The sequence below is a fragment of the Volvox carteri genome, assembly GCF_000143455.1.
Source record: "Volvox carteri f. nagariensis unplaced genomic scaffold VOLCAscaffold_17, whole genome shotgun sequence".
Taxonomy (NCBI): domain Eukaryota; kingdom Viridiplantae; phylum Chlorophyta; class Chlorophyceae; order Chlamydomonadales; family Volvocaceae; genus Volvox; species Volvox carteri.
Window position 1 is genome coordinate 1544946 of NW_003307560.1, and position 23398 is coordinate 1568343.

The 23398-nt window shown below is 53.5% G+C and overlaps 3 protein-coding genes across 3 annotated transcripts in view; 1 reads left to right on the plus strand and 2 right to left on the minus strand.

Annotated features, from left to right (window-relative positions):
- The window catches only part of VOLCADRAFT_90609 (zinc-containing metallo-protease), a gene marked incomplete at both ends in the record, with an annotated part of 6858 nt that extends 422 nt beyond the window's left edge, over nucleotides 1-6436 (minus strand). Inside the window, 6 exons of the mRNA XM_002950173.1 lie at nucleotides 925-1143; nucleotides 1731-2055; nucleotides 4066-4231; nucleotides 5188-5314; nucleotides 5611-5673; nucleotides 5924-6436. Of these exons, the coding sequence (XP_002950219.1) occupies nucleotides 925-1143; nucleotides 1731-2055; nucleotides 4066-4231; nucleotides 5188-5314; nucleotides 5611-5673; nucleotides 5924-6436 (1413 nt within the window). The remainder of the gene's footprint in view (nucleotides 1-924; nucleotides 1144-1730; nucleotides 2056-4065; nucleotides 4232-5187; nucleotides 5315-5610; nucleotides 5674-5923) is intronic.
- Nucleotides 6437-11485: 5049 nt separating this feature from the next.
- Nucleotides 11486-16210, plus strand: VOLCADRAFT_80962 (uncharacterized protein; the record flags this gene model as incomplete). Its single annotated transcript, XM_002950063.1, has 6 exons — nucleotides 11486-11630; nucleotides 11717-11876; nucleotides 11967-12062; nucleotides 13982-14179; nucleotides 15336-15437; nucleotides 16088-16210. Exons 1-6 carry the CDS (start codon nucleotides 11509-11511, stop codon nucleotides 16208-16210), a joined length of 801 nt encoding a protein of 266 aa, XP_002950109.1. The 5' UTR covers nucleotides 11486-11508.
- A 407-nt stretch (nucleotides 16211-16617) lies between these two features.
- Nucleotides 16618-21353, minus strand: VOLCADRAFT_104611 (uncharacterized protein; the record flags this gene model as incomplete). The annotated part of the gene is made up of 7 exons (XM_002950174.1): nucleotides 16618-17085; nucleotides 17161-17322; nucleotides 20089-20237; nucleotides 20292-20483; nucleotides 20710-20875; nucleotides 21102-21286; nucleotides 21320-21353. 7 exons carry the CDS (start codon nucleotides 21351-21353, stop codon nucleotides 16894-16896), a joined length of 1080 nt encoding a protein of 359 aa, XP_002950220.1. The 3' UTR covers nucleotides 16618-16893.
- Nucleotides 21354-23398: the final 2045 nt, after the last annotated feature.

Here is a 23398-nt window from a genome sequence, read left to right on the forward strand (position 1 = left end):
GCGGCGACGGTGGCGGCCTTGGCGGTGGCATTGGACTTGGCGACGGCGGTGGAGGGGGGACTGGCGGCGGTGACGGAGACGGCAACACGCCATTGCAATCTGGGTCGGCATAATCCTGCGCAACATGCATACGTACATAGGCACACCAGCACACGTAGGCACACCAGCACACGTAGGCACACCAGCACACCAGCACACGTGTACCTGCATGGTTATCCCTCTGCTACGACGACGTCTTGGAATTCTCTTGTCGCCAAGCTCATTCAAGTACTACAGATGAAGTATTATTGATGGAGAGGAAAACGGTTAAAAGGCGGAGGACTGGATCCGTTATCCGGCTGGATTCGTATGTATGCATGTATGTGTTCCCCGCGGCCGTCACCACGCACCGGGCGATGCATACACACACACACGCACACACACGTACACACGCACACACACACACACACACACACACACACACACACACGTACACACGCACACACACACACACACACGCACACACACGTACACACGCACACACACACGCGCGCGCGCGCACACACACAGACACACACGCACACGTGCACATACACACGCGCACACACAAGCGCACACACACACACGCACACACACGCACACGATGACTTGAGAGTATCTAACCTGGTGATCCGATAGGTACGGAAGATTGATTAACCTGAGCTGCGATTGATACGTCACGTGTTTGATCCTCAATGCCGCCTTAGGCTATCTAAATCCGTATGGTGCGCCGGATGCGAAGACACATCCGTTGTCGGTCGGCATGAGTGGTGGCATCTTGCATGGCTGCATGACACCAAGCGTGCGCGTGTATATGTATGTCTGGGCAACTAACTGTTCAACGACCATTCAATCTGGTTTAACATACAGCCAAACATACAACAAACCGAACTAACTAACACCCACCGTTAGCCCATCGCAGTCGTTATCCAGGCCGTCACCGCACGAATTGCCACCCTGTGCCTCCTGGGGCCCCCCAGAGCGGCAGATGCTGACAACTGCACTTAGGCCTGGGGAGATGGAGAGAACTTTGAAGACTAGGCCAGAAAATGAGTCATCCCGAAACTCCTGGTTGGGCTTGTTTAGCGCAGAACGTAGAAGAGTCTTCTGGGCGGAGCCAGCGTACTGCGGGCGAACGAACGAATATACGACGGCAGACGTACATGCCTGTGACAACTCGAAATACATGTGCGTGCCGGCGTTCAGTTTTTTTGTGGAAAGATCAATCCGCTGTTGCTGCTGCCGCTGCTGCTGCTTCGTGCTCTGAATCACATGCGCATAGGTGGATACTTCAAAAATGCATGTTGCACGTGTAACGAGAGATTTATTTCAGCAGAGATATACGTTTATTAGATCGGTGGCGAGATGGGTGGGCCCAGCAGCTACGTACGAACGCTAGGTACACGCGTACGCCCCGCCGTACTAACCCCATGCTCTCTTTGGTGGAGTCTTCCGTTGTGGTGTGATATGTTGTGGTATGTTGTGCCCTATTTGTGTCTATCTGCTGGGGCCTGTGTGCGTCTGATTTTGCCTTGTGTGGATACACCAGCTGGTTTGGGGGCGGACGTCCCCGGCAAATGCCCAAGGTACCAACCCTTTTACTCCTTAGCCGCATTCTCATTCCTTTACTAATATCTCGTTTTGAATAGGAAAACAACGTACATACGGCGGCATCACACGTAAGCAAGTAATAATAAAGCAAGCGCGCGCACCTGTGTCCCATTGAATGAGTGAATTAAAACCTGGTTGTTTTTATCGTTGTCAAACAATTCGAAAGGCTCTTCTTTTGAGCGAAACGAGACGAGAAGGGCATGTGCGGGGTAAGCATCAGGGCTCCACCAGACGGTGTAGGGGGGCGGATCCCACATCCAGCTTGCGTAGATACGAACATACGATTGAGGGGCCTTGTTTTGCACGGGGAGCGTGAACGTGATTCTTCTGCCCACTTGCAGCGTGGTGCCGTTGAGGTCGCCTCCCGGGAGGGGCAAAGCCCAGCTCAGGCGCCATAGCTGCGCGGCGTTCGGGCAGGTGTCCCCACTGCATACAGAGATATGCATGTACGGATCATCGGACATGTGCAAACATACATACATACAATGCAGCGCCATCCCCGGATGGAGGGGCTGCGGAGTGGCTGCGTAGAGTGTTGGCAGTCTGAGTCGGGGTCGGGAGCACACAAGACTAACCGACTTGTGCTGTGTGCTCCCGACCCTTGCGCTGTGTTTCGGCTTCGGCCCCCGGCTCTCGCGGCCCACAGTGTAATCTAAGTCATACATACATACATACGCAGGGTCCCCCCGTTTGAGTACTTTTCAAATTAGACCAAGTGCTGTGGAAGGGCGCGGACTTGTGCGGTGTTATCCCCCCGACGGCTGCTATCTCCCCTGGACTAGCCCAGGGAGGGAGAGGCGGAGGAGGGTAGTAGTCTCAGGAGGCTGTTTGGCGTCTTGTGGTGTGAGCTCTTTGCGCTCTTTTTTGCGTGAGGATTTTTGAGCTTGGTGACCTCCCCAGCCCGGGATGACTCGTCGGGCTCCCGGTCGCCCAGGTCCTGGTTGTGAGCTCTCTGAGATGCTCGGTTCGTTCGGACTGCAGGAAGAGCCCCCCAGTTGCGACTTCGTTTATGTTAGGAGACCAGCGGGCATAGATCCCGTCTAGATCCCGTCTAGTCCCGTCTAGCGCCAAACGAGCGCTGTTGCGTGCCGGCCGTCGCTTCCCGTGCGGCCTGACCCGGGGGCGGAGTGCATGAGACTAACCAGCCGTATGCACCCGCCCCCCGCGCTGTGTTTCGGCCCTGGGCCCCCGGCTTTTCAGCCCACAGTGTAATCAACGTCATACATACATGCATTTACATGCATTTACCACCCTGTAACGACATACATACATACATACATACATACATATATATATACATATATATATATATATATACATATAGGGGCTATCTCCCCTGGACTAGCCCAGGGAGGGAGAGGCGGAGGAGGGTAGTAGTCTCAGGAGGCTGTTTGGCGTCTTGTGGTGTGAGCTCTTTGCGCTCTTTTTTTGCATGAGGATTTTTGAGCTTGGTGACCTCCCCAGCCCGGGATGACTCGTCGGGCTCCCGGTCGCCCAGGTCCTGGTTGCGAGCTCTCTGAGATGCTCGGTTCGTTCGGTCGGCAGGAAGAGCCCCCCAGTTGCGACTTCGTTTATGTTAGGAGACCAACGGGCATAGATCCCGTCTAGTTGGAGCGCCAAACAAGCGCTGTTGCGTGCCGGCCGTCGCTTCCCGTGCGGCCTGACCCGGGGGCGGAGTGCATGAGACTAACCAGCCGTATGCACCCGCCCCCCGCGCTGTGTTTCGGCCCTGGGCCCCCAGCTTTTCAGCCCACAGTGTAATCAACGTCATACATACATACATACATACATACATACATACATACATACATACATACATACATACATACATACATACATACATACATACATACATACATACATACATACATACATACATACATACATACATACATACATACATACATACATACATACATACATACATACGGAGACTGACGGAGGACTTATCTGGGTGTCTTGCCTACCTCCGTTAGAAGCAGCAGTCGCAGTAGATGGTCGTCACTTTCATACGAGTTCAGGATTGCATTCAGGAACGGCTGCAGAAGAGCATGTGTGCACGTGTGCACGTGACGCATGCATGGCGCGCTCCGTCATCGGATACGTTTTTTTCACCATCTGTAGGACGGCGCCGGTCTTTTTTCTTTATATCGACGATACATAATCCCCTACTGGCGACCCTACTTGGTCAGTCGGTTGCGTGTCTAAAGCACCCGGGGGGGGGCCGGGGAAACCACGCGCCACACATTACACTCCCGGGCTGCTGTATGATACATGTTCGCTCCAGACGATGAGCAAAGACGCCCTAGAGCTGGAGCCCAGCAGAGGACGTAGCTACGTGTATATGTGATGGACGAACGTCCGCTTTGCAGTTCCCCGGCACCCGTACTGTATATACTGTATGTACTTTGCTTTATTTCATTTCCCGTCACTCACATTCCCATCACGCAAGAGTAGTCGGCGTACTCCCAGGGGTCACCCAAACGGCCCGCGTGGTGGAGCCCGAAATTATGCAACATTTCGTGAAGAAAGACCCGGGGGCTCGCGGCGGCGTTGATCCAGGTGTAGCAACGATCTCCGCTACAGCCCACTTGGGCCAAGCCTGCGTACATAAAAACATACATACATTTACACATATGTGTGTGAACAATGCGTGAGTGCATACATGTGAAGGCACGCGTACTAGTACAATACGATAATACGGGAATAATGAAATGCGGTGAGTGGTTTGTTTTATTTTGTTTTCAAAGATATGGTGACGTAGACGCCGCGACCCAAGTCGATAGGGGAAGTTCACTGCAGCAGCTGCCTTGTGCTCGCTGGACAGACGATCCTTTCGGCGGTAGTGATACATTACTTGTGGAGATCGCTTGGCTGCTGCCTATCTGGGATACTATCCAAAATTGGCTGGACACGCAAGGATTACGTCACTATATATGTGCCTGAATGCATAGCATCAGCAGCAGGCGGCGGCAACTGCTGCCCCGCAGCTGGTGTCCGGGGCTAGGGTGCCAGTAGCAATAGCAGTACAAGTCTGATAGATGGTGGAGCTTTGGACAACATAAGTAATTTCAGAATGTATCTATCTGGGCCGACTGTCTTACTACATACATGTATATATTATATAAAATCTGACGATATGGAAATGTCGGACCTTTACCGTGGAAGCAATATCGTATGTAAGTGCTATGGTATAAAATCTGACGATATGGAAATGTCGGACCTTTACCGTGGAAGCAATATCGTATGTAAGTGCTATGGTATAAAATCTGACGATATGGAAATGTCGGACCTTTACCGTGGAAGCAATATCGTATGTAAGTGCTAAGGGAACCCACTACTGATGATGCATAATAGCAGATATAACGCACGAATGATGAGGGTTGTATCACACACTGCAGACAAATCCAATACATCGGATGTGCGCATGTAAGCCCGCATACAAGTGCAAGCAGCTCAGGTCCCGAACGAGATAAGCGTTTAGCAGCTCCAGCTTGTGCGCCTGCGGCGGCCCGTCCGACAGCAGCCCCCCACTCTTTGCCCCCGCCACCAACGTACCACCCCATCTGCATGTCGTGTGCGCATAATCCGGGAGCACGGCGATTCGTTGCTTGACATAGCTAATGCTAGCTCCATACGTGTTCCTCACAATGCTGTCCGCCATGCTCATCATCCCGTATAGCTCCTGCGCGTTAGAGAGAGAGAGAGCAACCCCGGGAGGCCATCCATCCAGACAATACTTTTTTTTATTGTGAACGACTGTGTGGAAAAGGAACGCATGCGCGTGTTTGCACAGCCGCGTGCCGGCCTGCTGCAGGAGTTGTAAACAGATAGACTAGCTGCAAGCAAGGCAGGAACCTAGCCTGCCTACCTACCTACCCACCTACCTTACCTACCTACCTATTTACCTACGTTACATATCTGGACATGCAGCAGCAGCAGCAGCAGCAGAGGCTGCATGCTGCACAAACACGAACTCACCGGGTCCTCGCATGATGTATTGAAGTTGAACGCATTCTTGCCCGACCCACCCGTGCACGGTAACTGCATCATCGGTGTTCACCGCCGCGGGTACCGGGCAGGGCAAGGCACAAGGCAAGGCACAAGGCAAGGCAAAACACATTGGTTGAAAAAGGCTGCAGGTACATGCGCGTGCGTATGTGTGTGTGTGTGTGGACACACAGCCATGCACATATGCAGCGGTGGCGCATTTGCGTGATGTTGTTGCGGCAGCAGCTGGTTATACCCAGCCGTACATGTACTACATATAAACGTATGACGCAGCATAGCTCACATCAACCGCGAAGATACGTTGGGAGCTGTTCGTCATGCGCGCGGCGCCCTGAGAGCAGTAGCTGATGTAGTTCTGCATCGTCATGGCGTCTGTCGTGGTGCTCGGCTCGTTCAGCCACATTTTCCGGAAGGACTCGACGGTGTGATAGTTCCGGTATCCGCAGTAGCTTATCAAAAAGATAACGCTGGAGATTGTGACGTTCGCGCGGCCTGGAATGGCCTCCTTCCCCGCATCCTTGTCCGCGAATCCAAAGCTTTCGACCACCTTCGCAGGGACGGCTGTGGATTGCGTTCGGCGGCGGCGGGCGGACTGTTGCTGGCTGGCATCCGTCGCCGCTTCCTCCTCCTCCTCCGCGGCATCATAGTCGTGCTCGTACTCCTGGCGGATGGCGAGGCGGACACGCTGGCCTGCGTACTTCAGCGCCTCCGCTTCAGCTAACAACACACCCGTGACGTTGAAACCATCCTGACCAATGTTTTGTCTCAGGTAACTGATTGTGGAGTCATCCTCCATTACAAACACATCAAGCTCGCCTGCATACCATGACATGCATATACATACATGCATATACATACATGCATATACATACATACATACATACATACATACATACATACATACATACATACATACATACATACATACATACATACATACATACATACATACATACATAAATGGGCAGAGTTCAAAGCATACACATGTGCGCGTATACGGTACACTACCTTGGCACGCATGTGCGCGGCTGCTGCCCGGCAGCAGGGCGGGGGACGCGGTTAGACGGCTAAAAACCGTGCGTGCGATCATTTCATTTGTATGTGTTTGTGGATAACTAGCGGTTATTGCGATATCGACTGCAGCATGCAGGACAGGACAGGATGGGGCAGCAAGCAATTCATGCATATCGCATGGTTATTAATCCACCGTTCACCTGGACGCATAGCAAATCATAACAATTATTTTATAAAACACTAAGAAACACGAAACACCTGATGCGCTAGTATTTATTAAACAGAGAGAAGTAAGGGCAATCGCAGCGTACGTATACGTAGTTGTATTAAAAAAATGTCAACAAAGCCGGGTAGGGAAATTCTTTGTGGTCCGTTACGGAGGATTTGACAGCCCACTCCTGTTTTTGATTATCCTTGCTTGGTTCCACATCCTGGGTTGGCGCTGGGAAGCCCCCAAGTGGTTGTGGAAGCTACCCCCATGCAACAACCATGCATCCAGGGGCGCACCTTCCAGATAGCGCTCCCCCAGCGGCGGTGCAGTTGGTGTCGGCGGGCTACCGGGGGCCCCTGGACCTAGAGGGGCTCTTGGCGGCCGATAAAGCCGAAGAGTCTTGCGGACAGCAGGGCCGCCGAGCAGGCTGCGCCGCCCTGCGGCTGCCCCTGAAGCGTTGGCGCCATTATTCCTTAATAGAGACACATAGAGCGCTATGAAACAAAGCAACCTCAATGATGTGGAAGCCAGGCCGCCCCTAGACCTGGCCACCATGGCTGTGGGGTAAGAACGGGGCAAGATCCGACTTCTTCTTGCAGCTGGTTGGTAGTAAGGTGGACAGGTAGGTGGGAAGGTACCGGGAGGCGGGTAGGAACGAACAATGGCACGGGAATGCTCGCTCCGCAATTATCATTAAGTATATTTAATTTTTTCAATTAGAATAAATGATATATAGGTCTCTCTTTATTGAAATTGCATTGCTTTACTGCGAAGCATATATATTATACTTTGTAGCGAGGGTATCGAACCGACACTAGTATTACATAAGCCGTACATCCGCATGACGGGCATCCACGCTCGCACGCAGTCTTGCCAGTTTCCGAGTTTACAGCACCCTGATTCAATAAAAAAAATTCGGAGTACAAATTCCTTATAGATACTAAAGAAAGTTTATTAAGTATTCCTCGCGCGTGTGCGTCGATGGGCGTGCAGGAATTTCTGCGGGTTGTGTGCAGGCGCCTTTATTTGACCTCCAGGCAGACGGGCCCGTTCAGGCTCGTTAAGGATCGTCAAGCAATTTAAGGCCCTTTGAAGGCAATATGGAGTACAACGTAGTCCACATGCCGAATTGAGGATACCTGCTGTATGACTATCCCTATTACATACATATCCCTATTACATACATTACAATCCCTATTGTGCCAGTCATCACATACAGCAGCACAGTGAAGTAATGTAAGGGAACCAGGCCTCTCCTGACAACTGGGAAGCTTAAGCTGACTTTACTGGCCGATATACTTGCGTACGCACAGAGGATCGGGATTTCAATCTCAACTTAGACTTACAATGTTCATAATTTGGTCCGCGTCGTACACACAAGTTCAAGCTCCACTAGCTCCGAAGTTACGACATGGTCTCAGAAGCGCGCGTTAACGAACTTCAAAACATTACAAGTAAGGTCTTATGTCCGGCGATGGCAAATGCTTCGGGAATGAAATTCATGCGACACCGGGCAAGAAATAAAAAGACCCCTGGGCTCAGCAGTAAATCTGCAGCAGCAGCAGCAGCAGCAGCACCAACTACCAGCAGCAGCAAAGCAGACGCAGTCAATTTTGTACTCACAAAAAGTTGTTTTCGCCAAACGTTATTATATGCTGCGAGTTGATGAGCTGCTCTCTGCTGCTGTTGCTGCTGCGGCGGCGGCGGATCTGGTGCATGCAAAGCTAGACACCGGTATGCGTTATACTTCTCCAAAGTTTAAAAACAGCAGCTGGGAGTAAAGCAGCGAGCGGAATGTCATTGCACGTATTACAACAAAGGTAAATAGTTTTAAGGTTCTTGACCCTCGCGGCTCAATCAAAGAACAACTCCAATATCTCCAAGGATACCAGAAGCACGGAAAGGGATGCCTTGTCATATTGGTTTGGTTGGTTTGGTTATTGTTGGCAAAAAGGGAACCTATAGATATATACAAGCAAGGAGGAATCGATTTGCACGTTCCTCATCATGAAACAGCATAGTGCCACAGTTTCAATTAATAAATCAGGATGTCTAGCAAATTTCGCGATTCAGATCCTGCGTAATTATTTGCACTTACGAACTACCATCGGCTCATTTCTTAGCCATTGCCCTCCGCGCCGCGTTCGTTCTACCTCCCATTGTTTGATTCATACGAAATATACTTGGTCCAAGCTAAAAGGTCTGGTTCATGCTGAGTGTGCTTTTTCTGCAGGTTTCCAGCTTTTCATCAGTTGTGATGTTAAAGTAATTAGTCAGCAGCCCGGATCAGCTGATCCACCACTCTGCTGGCTGCTTGTGGGTAAATTAACCTAATGACCGCACCGTGGGGTGGTGACCACCCGTCTGGAGACTACTCCTCCAGATTGGGACTGGTCAGTGAGAGTCAGTGGGTAGAAGTAAAACCATGTGCTGTATCTTTGCTTACATCACAACCGTGTGATAGGTGGTAGTGAAAACTACCGGTGGATGGAATATAAAGCGTATGGGTTACCTGCAGCGTTCTAGAAGCTGAGCATTGAAAACCAAGATTTTCTGAGAGCATCGCAGTTTTGAGTGAAGTGGTTTCGGAGGACGGTACTGGTGGATCCGGTGCAGCTGGCATGGGGATAGAAGCTGCGGTTGGCAGAGAGATGCTTTACATTGTGATATCTTCGGGTTCGTTTGCGTATATGCATTGAGTCTTCACGGTAGCTACGTGCTTCACATAGGCGGAAGTTGGCGCTTGCTGTCATTCACCAAGCTCGACCATGGCGGCAATGCTTGTTACCCCTCTGGGGACGTAGTCGTTGTGTAACTATCTACATGCATGTAGCTAGTAGTTACCATATGATACAGCTTCCTGTAAGGATCCCACATACCTGCGGAAATCCAACTGAACATCGTAAATATGATGTCAGGCTGATTGCTTCCCAACGGCGGCACGACTCCAATAATCAGTCAATCTAAACCTGACGCGGAAGCTCTCACAGCAGGGAGGTGGCCAATTGCGAGGGCAGGTTTCCGTACAACTCCAACCCTACACACAAGAGGATCAGCTAACCAACCTCAACCAAAAGGTTCCACGACCCGTTGTATCACAGTTACCCTTGCATCAGGTAACGAAGGCACCATGCAAACGTAAAAATGACCATGTCTACAACTAGGATTGCAGTTACGATGACACGGGACAATGGGAGAGATGGTTCATTCTGCTCATGTCGTGGCGTCATGCTTGTGGAGCGACTTGCGACATTCCTTTGGGGAGCGACTTGGGACTGGTAAGCTCAACAATAACGGACGACTACGGGCACTCCAAGAGGGTAAAACCCGCTCACTTCGGGAGTGTTGAGTTTTCAGATGTGGGCCGGGAAGATCCCATCTTGAGATATTCTGCTACAAGTTCCCCATTCATACAGACAGGTACGATGTGGTTCTTGAAAGATATACACATACATATATAGGGAACGACACGGACCAAATGAGCAAACGAGAACAAGGGAGAAACAGCAAGCTGCAACTCCCAGAAGAGATTAAAGGCCTTCTAAAGGCGGAGAGGTGGAGAAACAAGGCGGGGAAGAGACGACAAGAAAGGAAAGGCGGCGCCGACCAGAGGTAGCAGGAAGATGACACAGACGATCCGACGCACAAGAAGCACACAGACACTGAGGACACGCACCAGACGCACACGTAGCAAACACGCGGCACATCGGTCCATAGAAACTACACGACCCCTTCTCTCAAACACACACGCTCTGGAAAGCAGGGTCGCTTCACAGCAGCACAACTTACTCTATGACGGCGCTTGTTCGCTGTTGCTGTTGCTGCTGCTGCTGCCGCTGACGGTTTTGCCTCCTCCTTCCGCTGCTGCTCCAGACGACGGTTCCTTTCAACCCAGGACGCCATGTCACCGTCATCGTCATCGTCCGCAGCGCCTAAGGTCTTCACAGCACGCAGCTTGGACTCCATGACGCGCTTTTCCCGTGCTCTGTACAGCGACAGGGCGCGACAGCGGGGCCGTAAGCCGCGTGTTTCCGGCCGCAAATCAGCATGCAAAGACATATTCTCCCCCCCCATGAAAGCGTGTTCAGGGCGCGGTGTGGGGGAGGGGAAAGGGTCATCGCGTCGCCATGTGCGTACCACCCCTGCACACTTACGCGTCTTCACTGCCTGGGCCTCGGCCTCCTCCCGATTCTTTGCTTCATAGTTCTGCCGCTCTTTTTATGGTTGGCTGGGCTGTGTGTTGAGGATGAAGCAGCATGAGGCCGAGGCAAATGCGCAACCTGCGGAAGTAACAAGGTCGGACTGCTGAGGAGAGCTTTCCAGCACGCGCATGTGCTCGTTCAACGTGGGCACTTGTTAGTTTCCTGCGACGCAGCCATCGGATATGGGCTCAAGCTAAGCCTCGGCCTAGGCAACCTAATGTACTGTTGGCCACGTTTTCCTGAATCCTTTAAATCATAAAACGGCAGGAACTTCATACTTTCTGATATGTTGTGGCTGGTTTTCATGATGATCAAAACAGCTGGGAATACTAGAGCTGCCGTACATCAAAAGACCTCCCCGTCCTCCTCCTTTCATTTCGCGGCACCACCGTCTGCGGCATTTGCCGGAACGATTCATATCATCCTCCATCCATTTTAAGGATGTCCATCGTTCGCGCACCTCAGGTCTGCAGCTTGCAAGCTGCACCAATTTCCAAGACCCTTGTGTTTCGACCTTGCACTACTCGCGCAGCTGGACGTACGCTTGCTCCAACTGAGCAAAGGTGCGCGTTACCAGAAGCAGTTGGTGGCTAGGATGCAAGGTCATTTTGCACACGCGCTCCACCTAGTATATCGTGTATTGACACAGAGATGCCACTAGTCGTACGTTGGTGATATCATTCGCCAAGGGCGGCAAGGGTGGCAAGGGCGGCAAAGCAGAGACTGCAGTGAAGGAGGAGAAGGGCGGCAAGGCAGCCGCGGGCGGCGTTGATGTCCAAAAGATTTCAGCAGACGCAAAGAAGGACGCGGTAGGTTAATGCGTTGCCTCTCCTGCCTGGTTTCTATCGGCATCCCGACAACCGACGAGCGCTTGGCTGGCGACGTACTGCCGCGCGCAGGACGAGCGGATGAAGAAGTGCCTCAACGTGGTGGCTGATGGCTTCAACACCATTCGCACAGGCCGTGCCAACCCCGCCATATTGGACAAAATCACGGTACGTACGGGTACGGAAGATATACATGCAGCAGCAGCGCGTCTCATGTAGACATGCTTACACCGTAATCCTTGCCAGCTAGGATAGGATCATGGCCTAAGGTAAAGTTGGTTCTTGAAGGTCCCACCGGCCCGCAGCTCCCTGTCACCTGGTGGCATGGAACACCTGCTGCCCCCGTCCTGTCCTCCCGCTCCCTCCATCTCATGATCGGCATGAACCTAGTGTGTTGGACCAGGTGATAACGCAGGCTGTGCAGAAGAAATGACAAAGGGGGGGACGCTGCACATCTTGAAAAATCTTGAGCGTCCCCCCCTTTGAAAGGCTGAAAACGTGAACAGAGTCAGTGAGGTGATGAAAGATAAGCGGAAAGGAAAAGGGGGAAAAGAAACAGGAGGGAAGGTGACATGGGCAGATGCTTAGGTGGCGCTGGGCTGGGCTGAGCTGGGCTGGGGGAGGAACCACCACTCCCTTCCTCGGCTGCCGGCTTCCTGCTGGCTGGCTGGCTGGATGAGGTCCCATAACGAGTGTTTTACCGGCCTGGGGGTGCCCCTGCGCGTTCGGCTGCCCCATTACTAGTCGCCACTTGCAAGTGGGCTGCTGGATTGCTGGACGAGTGGCGGATGGATCCAGGCCTGCCTTTTACCGGATGAATGCTATCATGCCCCCGTGGCGGGGAACAGCGGCCCTCCATCCGCAGCCGATGACATAAAGTGCTGTGAGGCTCTCTATTGCTGTGCGGAAGGGAGGACCACGGGGGGTTGGGGGCGGATTGAGATGGGTTCGGCAGTTCATTGTTGTGTAACACGGTTTTGGTATTGAGTTTTGGCTGTGGAGGAGCGCCGTGCCTTGGCGACGAATAGCTGTATCACATGGTCCTTCAGTCGGCTGAAAAGGCTGAATAGAAGGCTCCAGGTGCCGGATGTGGCGGCGGCAGCAGTAGGAGTGTGACGGTGGTAGTGGCTGGGGCGGCCCCCCGGCCCCAGTGGGTCCTTCGCGATGACCTGATGGAAGCGCGTGGTGACGAGCATTCACGGTGGAGGTGGCGAGAGGCGATGGCAGTGCATGTGAAGCAAAGCGGTGGAGGTGGAGGTGGAGGCGGATGACCACCTCCCGGTGCTGCTTGGCGATGATTTCGGTGCCGGTCCCTGTGGCCGGACTGCCACAGGGGCATCAGGGTTCTTTTCGCGACAACAGCCGCCGAGGTGCACGGCGGGGGGGACATGCAGCGGCAATAGCACACAAAGGTCATGCCGGGCTGCGCCCCGCGCCGTGCGCCTGACTTGTCAGGTTGTCCTCCTACAACCCCGCCTCTCTCCACCGGCATCTCTCTCTCAAGTCCGTAGCATACTTCTCCATACCTTTAATCACCCGTCAATTGCGAGTCCTGATTAGCTGTGGTGGTGGTGTGGTGGTGGTGTAGGGGGGAAGGCGGTTCCCAGACCGCACCTCCCAGAGCTCTCATGCCCACAGGAACCTCGTTTAAACTGCTGTCATACACAGACATACACACACGCACAGACACAATCAATTAAATCCGTCGTCACTAGGGCTTAGGCGGCCCTCCTCCTCCTCCTCCTCGCGGCCCTCCTCGTTTGGCGTTTCGTAACGTGCTTTCCAGGTTGAACCTGGGGAGGGCATGTTGTTTTATGACCAGTGCCCAAAACGTTCAGGCCTCGTGAATAAGGAATACTTCAACTTTCTAAATCTTGTCTCCACGGCGCCTGGCTGCACATAACGATGTTCCATGGAGGGCACCACTCACAGCTCGATCTGCACTTCCAGAATCTGACCGGGGACCCGCCAGAGGTCATGTGGTGCTCATGTCATCGAGTTTTGAGTCTGACACGGCTTTTCCTTCTGAGCCCCAGTCGTTGTTGCCCTCACACCCTCCTTCCATCGCGCTCGTTTCGGCTGTGCAGGTGGATTACTTTGGCGCACCCACGCCGCTGAAGCAGATGGGCGCTGTGACGGTGCCAGACTCGCAGACGCTCATGATCGCGCCCTTCGACCGCAGTACCCTCAAAGACATCGAGCGCGCCATCCAAGAGTCCGACATCGGCATCAACCCCAACAACGACGGCGAGCGAATTCGGCTGGTTATGCCGCCCATGACACAGGTGAGGAACGATGTGTGACCAAACCATGATGCGAATTAGATGGACCATGTCGCATGAGGGATGGGCGGATGAAACCCGGAGGAGAGAGGAAGGAGGGCAGGACCAGCAGCAACAAGCGGCACCTGCGCAGGGCTCTGCGGCTGGAGCCAGGGCGCTATGAGGCGCTATTTGTGCGCTGCTTTGCACATCAATGCGCACAACAGTGCACAGCCCCTACAAACTTATCTGGATGTCACGCTGTGGTGAGCAGTTGGTAGCTCGCGGAGAGGGCCGGCCGGGAGAGGACCGGCCTGAGGAATAGCGACGCTGGGCCAGGAGTTGAAAGCTTCCAGGGAAAAGGTAACCTGCCAGCAGTACCAGCTTTGGCTTCGGCTGAGAGGAAAGGCGGGGAGGAAGGGGGAGGAGGGGAAAAGGAGGGAGGAGGAGGAGGGGTCAATGGTCCAAGGGGAAGGTGAGCGTCTACGGACTTGGTCTTCTCATAACAAAGCGTGTCTCTTTCCTGCTTCTCTCTTCTTCCCGATGATGCCAATGCTCAATTTCCCCCGAGATCCCACTCCCTCCTCCTGCCGTCCTCTCGCTTTCACACAGCTGGCGCCACGCCATTGTTCACCGCCTCTTGCTAGACTAGAACTCAGGGTTTCCATTTCCATTCCCCGCCTCCCAGCACCGGACGCATTCTGGCAGTTCATTTCTGATTTCTGATCTCCTCGCATATGATCTTCCCCCCCACACACACATCACACTCTTGCCCTGGCAGCAGCTTCAATCGTGTGTGGTTCGTCCTTCCCCCCCCCACCACCACCACACATCACACTCTCTTTTTGGCCACCCTCTCACCTACCTTTGCTTCTCTCTTCCCGCCATCCTTGCCCCTTGTTGCAGCAGATGTCGTACAGTACGGCACACGCTGTCCGTAATTACGCGTGATAGCGCTTTGATGTGGGCACCTTGAGAGGCCTCCTCTTTCAGCAGCCAGCTGCCGCGCCTAGTTCCCTCCTCGCGCGCACCTTTACCCCACAAGGAAGCCCCTCGGCTTGTGTCCTTCCTTGCTCGCTAGCATCCGCTCATCCCTCCCGACATTCTTTGTCGGGACATTCTTTGTCGGGACATTCTTTATCCACATGCCCTGCTCGCATTGCTTGCACACCTCCCTTAGGAGCGGCGCAAGGACCTGGCTAAGCAGGTCTCCAAGATGACCGAGGATGGCAAAGTAGCGGTGCGCAATGTGCGAAAGGATGCCATGAAGAAGGTCGACAAGGTATGGTTGGTACTACTGGGACAGTTGGGGGCCAGGGCTGTGGAAGCCACATGGGTAGCATAAACCTTGTAGCAGTAGAAGTTGCAATAGTAGTAGTATAGATGAAGCTGCAGCACCAGTGACCTCGGGGGCTCCGGAGTAATCGTTTGTCCGTTGGGCTTTTGGTGGTTACCATTGGCATGGTTCATTCTCTTGGCTTTTGCCTTATCGCTGTCTTGTCCAGTTGAACTTCCCTTTCGGAGGATGTTCGCACAAGCATGCGCGGCGTACTCGTGTATCTTCTTTCATAGCGTTTTGATGTTTCGAACGTTTTTGCCAGCTCCGGTAAGTTGCTAGATAAATTAAGTTCAATTAGAGTCCACTTTTTCATTGTTGGTATGGACCTTAGTGATACTCATGAGCTGTATCACATTGATAAGTTTCGAGGACGTGGTGACGTTTCGACATCACCTGCAGGTTTCTTCACCTTTCTGTCCAGGCAGGGGCCTTGTCGGTTTGTTGCTGCCGATATTGCTTGGCCCACACCTCCACCCTGCTTCTTATCACTGCCCTCTCCCCGCTGCCCAGTTTAGAAGAGGAAACTTCCCACATACCTGTTTACACGTGTGTACAGCACAGCGGCATGCCACATCTTGCTCCATCGCTCGCAGGTCGAGCTCCCGAAGGATGACAAGAAGGCGCTGGAGGACGACATCCAGAAGCTAACCGACTTGTACGTCAAGAAGTTGGACGACATGGCCAAGGCGAAGACGGATGAGGTCATGAAGCTCTGAGAGCAATGTGGTGGTGCTTGGTAGTGTGTGGGGCTTGCTGCCGGCCTGAGCTGAAGCATGGGAGTGTGAGATTTGGTCTGCACAGCAGCAGGGTGGCTTTCCGCTGTCACTAATTCTGGTGCAAAGACCGGCTTATGTAAAGCGGCCCGCCTCGTGAGGGCCGCACATTATCACGCCCGTAGAGCTGCTTCATCACGGCCTGCATGCACAGCAGGCGCTTTCTATTCGCATTTGGGAAGCCAGCAAGCTGATATGAGAGCACACGCCGTTGCTTCACGGCAGGGCGTTGTAGGATGGTGATGTGTGGTTTTTTTCTGCAAAGACTCCGGTACACGCTATCACACCACTGCTCCACTGGACTGGTAAGAAACAATGCACAGGGGTGGAGAGACAAAAGTTACTTTGTGGAGACCATCGTAGTGCTATGGGCCGTGCTGGTGTTGGACTTAGCGGTGTATTCTCGCTCGTATATGCAGAAGACCCCAGTAGATCAGGCAAATGACGTTGCCGGCCAGGATCCTGAGTTAGCGGATGGGGAAGGGGAGGGAGAGATGGGAAGGGAGGAGAGGGGGAGAGGGAGGGAGCGGTTAGCACTGCAACCGCCGCCGTCATCCACTCAACCCACTCCCTTCACCTCTTTCCTCCTCATCTTCTCTCTCTCTCTTAAGTCCTTAGTAAGGGGCTTAGAAGCGAGCCGCATAACATGGGCTTGCAACTTTGCTTGTCCTGATGTGCGCCGCGCCGGCCTTGGCTCCTCTGGCGTTGAGTTCAGCTGAGGAATGGGGTCCTGGGGGCAATGGCGTGGCACTGGCAGGCAGCTGCTGTGGGAGTTCTTTTTTTGTCAACGGATTTGCGGGTTGGAGCGGGGTGAGGAGCTAGGGGAAAGGAGAGTCATGGAGTTATGGGGTAGCCAGGTTATCAAGGGGCCCGGCAAGGCGAGAGGAACTCACTGTATCGTCAGCCAGACCAAATGCTGTCAACGTCATGAACACGGCGATGCGGACACCTGCCGCGTTGGGCACCGTGACGAACGGGTCATGCTTGAGGAGGCCATACCCGAGCCATGCGATGCAGTTGGCAATGGTCACGCCAAAGGGCAGGGGGTTCAGCTCCTGCGGAGCACAAGGAAATACGCTGACCTGGATTGGCATGAAGCCCAAACTGAAACTGCAATATATCTTACGCCCAAGCTTTTTTCTCGTGAAGCGCGGAGGACGGCCTTCAACGGTGAAAGATACCTGCGTACCCAAAACCCGACACCAGTGGGCGATTGCCGCAGATCAACGAAATTTGTCAAGGATAAAAAGCTTGCTTAGTCAACTTTTGGGTGTTCTATCTGAATTGTGAAGCTTGCTGGCGCGCGAAGCCTAGCGAGCCAGCAGAACAGCAGTTGTAGTGCTTAGAAAGTCGAACTTGCGTGTCAAAGCGAAAACATGGTTTTGAGCACTTCGTAAGCACCTATCTATGCCGCATAACAAGATGCGTGATGGCAGCTGCCTATGCGTATGCAAAACGATGTCGGGATAGTTACAAATATCGCCACGGCAGTTACAACGACACGGCACATCAAGTCGCCTAACGGCACATGGCCAACTGTGTAAAAGCCGAGGGACATAGTTCAGCTAGCATCACGCACATTTTATCTGAATCTCTAGCAACCTAACGTTTTTCCTTCACGTGAACAACGGCCCTGCTTCTGCACCCAACCAGCTTAGGACCAATCAGCTAACCACCGTCTCCAAAACAGACCAAAGCAAAGTACCTGGCACAGCTGACCCACATCAGGATTCCACTCTCTCTCTCAGAGGCACACGCAAACACCGGAATTCACACCTCAGGTAAAATACACACACAACCTTGCGTGACACAAGGTTAGGATTCTGACCGACATAGCGCCCCTCCAATGATGGAGTGCTTCGGCGGTCGTTCCCGTTGGGGTACGGTTAGGTGCTCCTGGCCAGCGTCAGGCCCGGATCGATATGTAAGAGATATTATTACATACACACAAACACACACAAAGACACACAAACACACCGAAGGCGCTATACCTGCCCACCGGACCCCCTCCCCGCATACTCACACAGCTCGGTAGCGACACCATCACAACCTTCCATTATCACCACCATCACCATCACTATCACGGCAGCGCATCCTCACACACAACACTAACTCCCAACTGCCGGCCTTAATCACTACCTAACCACTACCACCCCAATGCCGTACAATGCAGATCGCCCCGTACAATGTACTGCAGGTCGCTCTCCCCAGAAGGCCACGTAACCCGGCTGGCGATACCGTCGCAAAACCCACACGCGAGCGGGCACCAACACACCACATCAGAAAACAATCATTAGCTTTTTCCGAGCCAATGACCGGGTGACACATTCTCACACAGCACAATCACGACCAGCAGTCGTCCAGCAGCAGAGCTGTACATCTACTCGACTCGCATCACGGAGTCCCGTACCGTCTCATAATTTATCTCTCTCCACCTCCCGTGTCACTTCCCTCCACATGCAAACACGTATTCACACACATACACACACATACACACACATACACACACCTATCTGAAACGAAATCAAATGCCATCATGCAGTGAGATCCTGATATCCAAGTCGTAGCTTCTGCACCAATCAAATGTCGCCCGCGATCTCCGCCAGCTCCAACCACCGCAACTCCTCCTCCTCCAGCTCTTCGGAAACCTGCAATCGTTACCCACCCACGTGCCGTACGCCAGTCATCACGTACGGCATTACATGCATTTAATAAAAACAGGAATCTGGATCTCTCGTCATCGTCGTCGTCGTGACACATGCACGACAAAACTGGGGGGTAACCACTGCCGGCTCTGGTTGGACGAGGTGTAGGAGGAAGAGGTGTATTCTGTACTGGTACACATACATACATACATACATACATACACGCACACATACGCATCGATACGGCCATTCGTGTACTCGGGGTGTACCTCGGGCTCACAGATAAAATAAAACCGCACACACCCGCACACACCCGCACTGCTCAGAGGGCCACGTCTTGGGGTGGTTGCTCAGGGGATCACAACGAGAACGACAAAAAGGAACAAGACAAGAAGGATGTTATGAATAGGTTTGAAAACCATACTAATAATTTATCTTGGCCTCATCCTCTTCCAAAACCCCCATGACTGCCCATCACAGTGATCGCAGTAATGTGCTGGACACTTCTCTCTTCCCGGAGGTGCCCTCATCTCCCTCATCCCGGGCATCACGATGTGCCGGTCAGTGGCTTCTCCCCCCCCCTGGATACTCGGCTTTCCATGTTACCTTGGCGAGCTCTTTGCTCAGTCGTTCGATCTCACTGAAGCTGCTGCTGCTGCTGCTGCTGCTGCTGCTGCTGCTGCCACCAGCACCACCAGCCGCCGCCGTCGCCGCCGCTAGCTGCTGGTCGATCTGCTCCCTCCTCTCCCCGAGCGCCTCCAACTCCCTTCCTACTTCTACGGGGTGCCGGGTTTGCGCAGTTCATCAACCTTCAGTTCAAGTCATGTATGTATGTATGTATGATGTGTGGGACAGGGGGGCATATCTTCACCCTGTGGCCGCTACCCAGCGAAACCCTGCCTTCCCCGGTATTTCGGGGCACCCTCATCCAGCCTCACCCTAGTCACGCGAAGAAAGGAAACGGAGTTGAGAACGATTATCAGGATTGGAGCCCCCTGAAGTCCGTTCACAGTCGCAGGGAAGAAAAAGAACGGATAGGTGTCATCTAAAGCATCTAAGGACCTTGTTGACTGCATGACGGGGAAAGGTGTGCGCACTAAAACTCTTCTCATCGGGTTTGCTCGTAAAGAAGGTACGGCAATTACGGCATACACACTAATGATACCCCTAACTCACCCTCTGGCCCCTCCTCTCCTTCCCACCCTCCCCACTTCCTACTTGGTATTCCAGCTGCTCCTTGTACGCTAGTGTCGTACGCTTGGCTTTGGGCTTGGGGGCCCCCGCTGCCGCTGCCGCTGCCGCTGCCGCTGCCGCTGCCGCTGCCGCTGCCGCCGGCGGAGGGGGCGGCGGAGCCGTCGCTGACGGTGCCGCTGACGCACCCTTGCCTTTCCTTCCTGATGTGGACCCAGAGGGCGAGGCGGCCGCGCCGCCGCCGCCGCCAGTCTTTGTGGCGGCCGCCCCCGCTGACGCCGCAGTGGCGGGTCCGTGCTCAAAGTCCTTGGCTGAGAGCCCCAGGTTGTCCGTAAGCTTCGCAGTGCCATTGCCCACTCTAAGAATCCGCCTGCCGGCTCCTCGGGTGTTTGAGGCGTGATGAAATGGGAGGTGGCCCCCCATCTGCCCGGAATCTGCCCGGTCGACAGCGGCCCGACTCAATTCCTGGTCGGCTCGCAGGTTAACTTTATCCCAGGTCACCACCGTCTATCAACTAGGGGCGCAATACCTTCAACTATCGGAAGGACTTTTAACCCTAACGGGTATCGATCCCGGGATCTTCCGGGGGCAATGGTCGCGCCTTACCAGTGGTGCCAAACCCTTTTATATTTATATATGTATTTATATCTGTCCGCAGCAATACCTTGCGCGCATCCCCTGCTGCCCCGGTGGCTGCCGCAGCTGCCGGGATTTCGGTTTGAGCTGCCTGGAGCTTTTCCAACATCTTGGCCTTGGACTGGGCTTGGGAGGCCTGGAGGGGGTAAGCGGGGGGGAGAGAGGGGGAAGTGGAAACATGTCGTACGGCTGCTCGTACTGCTCGTCCACGCTGCTCGCGTAGCTGCCCGTGCTGCTGAAACCGGCAGCGGTGGGATGCGTCATGAGTAGCGTGGTGGCGGCGGACGGCGGTACGGCAGCGGGCGCCGATGGGCGTGTCGGGGACCGCTGCTGGCGCGGTAGCCAGGTAGCACGTGCCGTACGGAGCCTCCGGAAGAGGCCGACAGCGGCGGAGTGGAAGGAGGAAGAGCACGGCCTTGTAGGCTAGGGGGGACGAGGACGGGGCTGGGTACGGAGTGCGGCACGGCATTTGTGGAGGCGCGGACGGCAAGCGGCTGCCGCGAAGCGGCTCGCAAGACGCCGCTATTGCTGTGGGAGGGTCGGCGGGCTGCAGCCGGCATGATGGTACTGGTAGGCGTACCAGCAGCAGAACTGGCGGAGGTGGATGTGGCCATGAAAGCAAAAAAGGCGGGGGTCGGCGGGTCAAGTTGAGGCCAGCGAACAGATAATGCTGTTCAAATATTGGGTTTGTCAGCAATGGTGATTATCCTGGGGTTAAAGACCCCGCGGTGTCTGGACGTATTTCCGGTCTTGTGGCTGGCCGAGAATTGCTCAAGCATAGCGCAGGTCGCCTTACAACCACGAGATTGAGATTGGATACTAATCTATATTATAAATATATATGAGGTGGTTATTGTGGAGACATTTCTGCGCACCAGCGATATAAAGGCGTGCAAGCCTCAATTCAGCTCCGTCTAGAGGGTAGGACACACGGTCGGGGAGAGCAATTCTTTTGACTGCCCCGGTCGCACAATTCCCGTGCTTCCCTAATTCGACACCCTGAACACGCTAATTCTGACTGTCCGAATGTCCCTGCCAGGCCAATTCGTGTCCCTGTCAAGCTAATTCTGACTGTTGGAATGTCCCTGTCAGGCCAATTCGTGTCCCTGTTAGGCTAATTCTGACTGTCCGAATGTCCCTGCCAGGCCAATTCGTGTCCCTGTTAGGCTAATTCTGACTGTCCGAATGTCCCTGCCAGGCCAATTCGTGTCCCTGTTAGGCTAATTCTGACTGTCCGAATGTCCCTGCCAGGCCAATTCAAGGGCCTGTCCCGGCAATTTAACTTGTCCCAGGTGTAGACCCCGTGCCAATTTCAACCCTTCTATCGAGCAAGTTCGACCAATTGCGGGGTCGGCCCGGAAACTCTCAGGCAGGCATCCAGAATCGCGGGTAGTTGAAGGAACTTATGAAACTTTATGAAACTCTGTAACTACTGTGTTGGTTTTGATTCTGTACATGGGCCAGGAAGTGGCAGGAACCCTACACGCCTGGTTACCGTCCTCGGTTCTCATTTCATTCATACATTCATTGTGTGTGTGTGTGTGTGTGTGTGTGTGTGTGTGTGTGTGTGTGTGTGTGTGTGTGTGTGTGTGTGTGTGTGTGTGTGTGTGTGTGTGTGTGTGTGTGTGTGTGTGTGTGTGTGTGTGTGTGTGTGTGTGTGTGTGAATGCACCATGGTTCACTTACAACCGTTCGACGCAAGAACCTACGCTGATAATATAAAATGGCATACTTAGTATATTGGATCACAAGGATGTTCAGAAATGCTTCCCTGTTGTGTAAATGACTTCAGCTTTGAAAAGGGAACACGCCTCAGAGATGGCGCAACAACGACACAGTGTTGTATAACTATGTCAAGAGCACTTCCGGTGATGTGCACTGTTATGCTTTAATGCGATGCATCACGCTTCCGTACAACAAGAGTTGGGCACAGAGGTCGGCAAACGCCACGGGTACCACGGGTCCTTCCGTTGTACCCGTTGCAGAAATTCTTCATCACGGGTACTGCAGCCGTACGGCAGGGTGCAGAAATTCCCCCCAAAAGGCAGGTTTGCGCAGTTTTGAAGCTATAAACTTCATCATTAGGTTACCAAACCTTCCATTTTAGGGCGCAACAAGACAACTGTGGCTTTAGCAGCGATGGTGTACCGTAGTAAGTTTGGTACATCGGCCCGCAGGCACTCTTTCCTCGGCTTTTACCAAAAAAATTTCCATACAGTTATTCGACCCTGGCACCAGTACCCGTGACAGTTATTCAGGGTTTGCCGACCTCTGGTTGGGCAGCCATGTAGGCTTGAGTCAGGAGCATGTCACAGTCGCGAACCTTTCAGTAGTATTACATAACTACCCAATTTCATCGTGTAGCGATGTTTATCTAGAAGCTAGGTTGCTGTCATATTGGAGCGGTGAGCAAATGGCCGCGATCGATGTCACACTGGAGGAGATTGTGGACGATGGAGATGCCCGGGGCCAGCGGATACGCAGTCCTAACGACGCGGTGCGTCATTTCTTGTTTACGTGTTCCCACCATGCAAATGCACCTTGGTGCACTTGCAACCATCCGCCTTCACTAGGGGTTCATGTAATTCTCTACTGCGTCTATAGGCTGAAATGGCGGCTCTCACGAGGTGACTCCACGAGGCGCTGGATGGGGACGACGA